Source organism: Orycteropus afer, unplaced genomic scaffold (assembly GCF_000298275.1).
Source record: "Orycteropus afer afer isolate SDZICR_OR568_19922 unplaced genomic scaffold, OryAfe1.0 scaffold00547, whole genome shotgun sequence".
NCBI classification, from domain to species: Eukaryota; Metazoa; Chordata; class Mammalia; order Tubulidentata; family Orycteropodidae; genus Orycteropus; species Orycteropus afer.
In genome coordinates this window covers 313,394-320,942 of record NW_006922134.1, presented here as the reverse complement: position 1 = coordinate 320,942, position 7,549 = coordinate 313,394, and the positions used below count along the sequence as shown (strand labels likewise).

The 7,549-nt window shown below is 34.9% G+C and overlaps 1 protein-coding gene across 1 annotated transcript in view; it reads left to right on the top strand.

The window, feature by feature from the left end:
• The window catches only part of SHLD2 (shieldin complex subunit 2), a 112,268-nt gene that overhangs the window by 19,716 nt on the left and 85,003 nt on the right, over positions 1-7,549 (top strand). The window contains exons 3-5 of the mRNA XM_042782980.1: positions 2,077-2,271; positions 2,437-2,571; positions 5,487-5,693. Coding sequence (XP_042638914.1) covers positions 2,077-2,271; positions 2,437-2,571; positions 5,487-5,693 — 537 coding nt within the window. The remainder of the gene's footprint in view (positions 1-2,076; positions 2,272-2,436; positions 2,572-5,486; positions 5,694-7,549) is intronic.

Genomic DNA, 7,549 nt, shown 5'->3' with positions numbered 1-7,549 from the left:
TTAGATCTCTGTTAACTGTTTGTGAAGAGCAGCCAAGGGTGATTCAGGCTCTTCTTGGTGGTTTTTTATCATTGGCCTGTTGGTGGAGAAGGAGGCAGTAGCTCTCGCTCAGTAAGTGTAGTTGCAGGAGGTGTGGGTGTAGTTGTGTCTTATGGGGACTATTGTTGTCTCCCACTCAGTTAGACACAAATGACAATTGAGTAACCATCATAAAACTTTTCAGTCTTGGAGGTCCCGAGTGTCCTTGGGTTTGCTGGAATGCAGAGCGTGTTCTTAGGCCCCAGGAATCTGCAAGAGCTCTGTCTCTTTAAATATCCAAAATATTCAAGACTCTTTTTAAACCTTCAAAATGGTGGCTCCCTCCAGCCCGCAAAAGTCCACAGTTCAGCCCACCTTTCTGTACCTTCTCCGTATTTTTCCCCAGCCACCATGCACAGTCCTCCATGCAGTCCCTGGGTAGCAGGGTGATTTTTAGGTTAATTCTTAAATCCTACCAGCACTTGGGTATCTGCAAGCTGTCTGTGCCATCAGGATCACTGCCATACTGCAGCTCTGTATGTCTCCTTTTTTGGTATTTTCACACAAATTCTACAGCTAGTTGGGGTTTAGCCCACTTCTATATCTTTCTCTTCAAGGCTCAGTTGTCCAGGATTATCTTCTGTGTCTGTGTTAATTGGTTTTCCTTTTGTTTGTTGAAGAGGGTCTGTGCAGTGTTTCTGCCTTGTGTGCCATCTTGCCGGAACCCTGGAATTATACTTCTGCCCTCCTCATTTGGTACCCAGAAAATGCCTGGACATTTTCCCACAATCCACCTTTAATATGCCCTCAATAAAACCTTTTCCAACATCCTTAGGCAGTTCTTTTTCTGTGTATTTTTAGGAATGCTTGCATGTATTTCTTATATCCTAAGCACACTGTTTGTTATTGTTTGTCTCTAAATTGTTAATTCATTCAGTGTTGGGATCATGACATAATTTGTCTTTGTATTCCTAGTACCTGATATAATGTCTGGCACATAGTACATGATCAGTAAATATTTATGAAATGAGTACATGAAAAATGAAATGTTAGTGTGGCATTATGAGTACATGAGGGTGAGCATGTTAATGGGAAAAAGAAGAATCATTTGGGTTTTTTCACTGAAATCAGTTAATAGACTTTACCTTTTAAAAAGTACATGTTTTGTGGCAAGATCTTATTTTGGTCATCAGTCAGTCATACGCTCATCCATGTACCTCCCTTTCCTTTAATGAAGTTAAAGTTTAATCAGCAAAATTCATCAAAATGAACATTTAAAATATGTGTATTTTATTATATGTATAGTATACCTCAGTAAGGAATTAGAAAAAAAAAAAAATTGAGACAGAGAAAAACATCTAAATGAAATAATCTCTGAAAAGTTAAATAACTGATCTAAAAATCAAAAGAAATATTGCACGTGCTCAATTGCCACATGAGACTTACAGGTAAAATACTCTCTGAGTTAGGGGAAAGAGAAATCACTGTAGGTCTATAGTGGTTATTATTCTATGTAGTATTTGGATAAGAGAAGGAAGGATGATGGCATTGTAAGTAGTGAACGTGGTGAGGGCAGAGCCTGAGAAATGAGAAGGAATAAGACATGTATGTGGATAACTGTGAGGGCCAGCTAGGAGGCTAGTATAGTGTGTCAAATGTGAAATGCTTAAGGATCTTGAAGAAGAATGGCAGTGATTGGGATAGTTGAAGAAGACATGATCAAATTAGGGATTGGGAACTAATTGGATATATTTGGCTGATAGAGGAGTTGAAAAACAAATTTTTTGCTTGGTTAATTGGTAGAAAAATGATATTAACAAATAGAGAAGTAAGGTTTTTAAGAGATTGTAAATAATTCCATTTCCATTGTTATAAATACCAAGTTTTATTTTTTGATTAAACTGATTCAAGAATAAGTTACATGTTTTATAGATGTAAAATCATGTTTTATATTTAATGACTCTTTATAGCATAAAGTACAGTTCTAAGAAAATACTATGTTATCAAGAAAGTATAGTGTTGCCATGCTTTGTGTATGTGTGTGTTTCTCTTTCTTAGATTCCAGTATCGTTAGTGCTGTTGTGCTTCAAGACTTACTGGCACATGTGTCTTCAAAACATTCTGGTCTCAAAGATCTTCCTCAGAGGCAGCGTCAAAAAGTGAACAGTATAGAGTTTGTAGAACTGAAGCACCTTCAGCCTGAAATATTAGTCCATGCAGTAGTAAGAGTTATTGATATCACTGTATTGACAGGTAAACATTTTGATTACCTTCTTAATTTTAAAATATAAAATAATTAAGATACAAGACTATTTTATTGTACCATTTATTTAACAGTATATACTTATCATGAGATACTAAAGTATAATATTACGTGATAGATTAATGGCAATTTAAATATTTCTTTTCCTTTTCCAGAAGCATTATACAATTATAGAGGACAGAAGCAAAGGAAAGTTATGTTAACGGTGGAACAGGCCCAAGGTCAACATTATGTGCTTGTTTTATGGGGTCCAGGAGCAGCCTGGTACCCTCAACTTCAAAGGAAAAAAAGTAAATACAACAAAAAAAGTTTAACCTATTATCTATATTTAGGTAAATGATTAATGCTTATCAGCCTAAGAGGAAGAAGTTCTTAACAGATTACACTACATTTGAAATATAAGTGATCATGATCAAATATTCAATAAGCAAATATCTTCTGTTATAATTTTGTATCTTCTGTAAGCAATTCCGTGATCTAAAAAGTCCTCCGTAGTTAAAGGTGGAAAAATGAAAGTTTCCATCTACCCTCATGTATACTTACTTTTTTGGTAAAGATCTTATATCCTTTAAACAACGTTCCTTAAAATTTAAGTCTGGAGATGGCTTCTGCAGTTTTTATTCAGTCAAAGTATTCTGACCAATAAACTTCTCTCTGGTTATAAGCTGGTATTAGGGGAGTTACATTAACTCTTTCAAGTCGCTACATTAGTGTTTAATAAATTACTGTGCTCTAGGTTATTGTTTTGTTTTGTCCTCCTCACCACCCAGTTATTTTAAAAGGGTAGATTGCTAGCCAGCCATAGAATGTTTGTATTTAAAATACCACCATGATGATTTTACTTTAAAGCATAAATTGTTACAGTATATTGATTAAATGTAATTGTTGTTTCAATAAAAATAGTGTAATACTTCCTTTTGATATTGTAAGATTCTTAGATGTAACAATCAGAGATAGTTTAATTAACGATTTATGAATTATTTTACCCTGCTAAATTAATTCAGATTAATTGTGTGAGCCATTATTTTTCATGTGAAAGAGTTAATGCCTCTTCTCAAACTTCTTTTTACAGTGTCATCTAAAGGTAGAATCTGTCATGTTGATTCTCTTAATCATTAATAGCCCATAACTAGGGTTTGAGATAAGTCTGATTTTTGGCTTTTATGTTAGGCTCAAACAGTGACAGATGTTTATTTGGTTGAGAAATCTGACAAACATGAGCCACTGATAGACTAACCATGATCATTGATCACTGTATTATAGGTAGTAACATGAGTCTATTGCATGTTGAACAAAATGTAGGTCAAAGGTATTACTGTCATTATGGTGGAACTATAGCAAAGCAGATTACTGTTCCACGACTAATATGAATGTTCTTTTAGGATTAGTAGTTACTTAGTTACTAGAAGAGAAATTGTAGTTGTCTCCAGATCATTCTTTGGTATTCAGCTTAATATTGGACACTTAGGAATCCAAGAATTAAGGTATAGTTTTTCTTTGTTCATTCATTCCTTCACTCATTTAACATACATTTATTTAGGCTCACCTATTTCAAGTTTTCCAGTAATACATCAGACAGTGTTTCCCTGCTATTCGTAAGGTTTTCACTGGCCAATTCTTTGAGAAGTGGATGGCCCCTTCCTTCTTCTGAATCTGTCTTAGTTTGGAAGCTCCACTGAAAGCTGTCCACCATGGGTGACCCTGCTGGTATTTGAAATACTGGTGGCATAGCCTTCAGCCCCATAGCAACACATAAGCCACCACAGTATGACAGGCTTACAGATGAGTGGTGGATAGATTTGATATATTAAATGAAAATCAAATGAATTAAAAAACAAAAGTGGATATTCATTGAAATGGTAAAAATTGTTTATTTAGGGGCAATGGAAGTTTGTTGTTGTTGTTGTTATGTGCCATGGAGTCGGCCTCAACTCATAGCGACCCCTCCTTGGGTTTCCAAGGCAGTATCGCTACAGAAGTAGGATTGCCCAACCTTCCTTCCGAGGAGTGGCTGGTGGGTTTGAACCGCCAGCCTTCTGGTTAGCAGTCAAGTGCCTTAGGCACTATGCTACCAGAGCTCCTAATGGAAGTTTAGGTGCTATTTATTTACTTAGTTTGTCTGTGATTTTTAACCTTGTATTTTGTAATAAGAAAGTCATTTTCAAAACTAGTGAATGGTTTTATGTAGCAACTTGGAATATATGTTTTAGTTCTTTAATGATGCTTTTTCTGTGTGGATTTACTGGCTTAAGATTGTCTACAAAAAAAACAACTGTTTAATCAAAGAAACTCTGAGATGGGTAGGAGGTGTGAATTAGACTTATGACCTGAAGTAAATGAGAAGCTAAAAAGACAGCTGTTATCTGAAAAATTAGTGGCAAGAAACTTCCTTTTGTTTCATTATGGTTTTAAAGTTGAGTTTTTAATGTAGGATATGGTTATTTGATGTGAAAGCCTGTGCTACAGTAGTTTTAAGAATTTCAATATTATTGAGATAATTAAAAATAGTTTTGACTCTACCTAAATGTTTTTTTTTGTTTTCTGAAAAAGTTAGCTAAATGAGATAACTGATACTGAAATATCAAGAAAATACTTGTTCTGGCAGACCTATGTACATTTCATTCTCCTTACTGTTTTTTTTTTTTTTTTTAAATCTTTGCCTGTAGATATCAAAATAATAAATTACAGTAAGAATATCCAACTCAGACAGCTTTAAATTGCTCTTTAGTATTATGTAAATTTCTCTAACTCTGAAATGATTGAATCAACTCACATTAGCAACAAATTCCTCATCACAGTCACCTTTACTTGCTGTACTTGTAACTTTAAATTACTGAAAAGTGTTCAGTGTTTTCTTGCACTGAAGTTGGGCTACATAAGAACTGTATGCATCTGTTCTGACTTACCTACAAATACAACTTAAAGACTTACTTAGAAATGGATCATACTTGTAACCAGGGGACTGCCTGTATAAACTGTGTAGGAGATGAACAAGTCTTTTAAAGAAATTTGTCACTGAAATTTTCTCTAGCATCCTTATCTTGTTACCATAATGTAACATTCATATTTTTTCCATTTATATCCAAATTCCTTAAAGATAAAATTGAATTTATCTGATTCACTTGGAATACTCTGTTTAATCTGATTCTGAGTTTAGACTATATTCTTTTTGGTGACCTTTTTTTTTTGTATTTGTTTGTTTAAGATTATATCTGGGAATTTAAATATCTTCTTGTTCAGCACAATTTCATGTTAGAAAATCTGGAATTGCATACAACACCTTGGTCATCCTGTGAGTGCTTGTTTGATGATGATATACGGGCAATTAAATTTAAAGGAAAATATCAAAAAAAAGCACCATCTCTGGTGAAGATATCAGACTTGGCAACACATCTAGAGGATAAATGTTCAGGTAAGGTCTTTATATACATCAAACATTGCTAGTTTAAATAAGCAAAGAAGCTACCATTTATAGGGAAAATCTACTGAATGTAAAAGTTTTGTTGTTGTTGTTATTTGCCATCAAGTCAGACCCGACCCATAGTGACCCCTCATTGGGTTTCCGAGGCAGTATCACTACGAAGTAGATGCCCAGCCTTCCTTCTGAGGAGTGGCTGGTGGGTTTGAACCACTAGCCTTCTGGTTAGCAGTCAAGTGCCTTAGGCACAATGCTACCAGAGCTTCTTGTAAAAGTTTTAGATGCAAAAATAAGTAAATAAATAATAATGTAACCACTGCCATGGAGCTGGATCTGACTCATAGCGACCCCCTCCTTGAGTTTCTGAGGCAGTACTTCACTATGGAAGTAGATTGCCCAACCTTCCTTTCAGGTTAGGTACATCTTTTCAAATAGCTGAGCCATATATTGGCAGCTTAGCATTTTGCCTCTAAGACTGCAATTAATTTGTATTTGTTACGAATCATTTTAAAAATAATTTTTTCTGTATAGTTTCCAGCATTTTATCATTTTAATAAATGAGAAATAGAAAAATGACCCTAGCTAGAGTCACTGTTAAGATAAATATTTTATCAAGCCACTAAACGGTCATCTAGTCATTAGTGCTCTCTTACAGTTTCCATTTGCATGATATATCTTTTTCCAGCCTTTGATTTTTAATCTATTGTTGTCTCTATCTCTAAAGTGTGTCCCTTGTAGGCAGCATATTGATGGTTTTTATTTTCTTATCTAATCTGCAACTCTCCATCTCTTGAGTGGTGCATTCAATCCATTAACATTCAGGGTAATTATTAACAAATATGAATTGGTTGCTGTCATTTTGTTGTGTGTTTTTTCATGTTGTCCTTGGTTTCTTTGTTCCATATTATTTTCTGTGCTGAGCTCATTATGTTTATGAGTCATGTTATCATTTCCTTTGTTGCTGTTGTTTTAGTATATGTTGAATATTTGTGCTTGTCCTCTTTTTTATTGTGATGTGAAGGTTTATCATTTTTCTTTGAGGTTACCCCATGATTTATAATTTTATCCCCAAGTTTAGAACAGTCTAGTCTATCTTTCAACTCTCTTAACTTCATCACCATTTAGAAGTTCTTTAACTACAATGTCTTTTCCCTCTTTTTGTTTGTAGTTGTCCTCACTTGCCAATTGATGTCTCTGGTTCCCTGTTTACAATCTTGTAAGTTCATTTTACACTGGATATGTCCATGGCTGTGGTTTCTGGGTTATGTCATCTTGTGTATTAATGGTTGTTATTTGCTATTTTTGGTTCTCTATTCAAAGTTCTCCCTTTAGCATCACTTGTAATGTTGGTCTGGTTTTAACAAATTCCCTTTGTGTCTGGTTATCTGGAAATCTCTTTCCCCATCATATTTGAGGGACAATTTTGCCAGGTATATAATTCTTGGTTGAAAATTTTTCTCTTTCCGGGTTTTATATATACCATCTCATTGCCTTCTCGCTTGCATGGTTCCTGCTGAGAAATGAGAGCTTATTCTTACTGGCTGTCCTCTCTAGGTAACTTTTTGTTTTTCCCATGCTGCTTTCAGGATTCTGTCTTTGTCTTTGGTTTTGATGAGTTTCTTTGATGATGGTTAGTCTTGGTGATTTCCTTTTGGGGTCTATCCTGTTTGCCGTTCATTGGACTTCCTGAATGGATATATTCTCATCTTTTGTCATATCAGGGAAGTTCTCCTCCAGCAAATCTTGGACAGTTTTCTCAGTGGTTTTGTTTTTCTCTTCCTGTTCTGGAATTCCAATGACATGTAAGTTACTCCTTTTGATGGTATCCCACATGAACCTTAGGTTTTCTT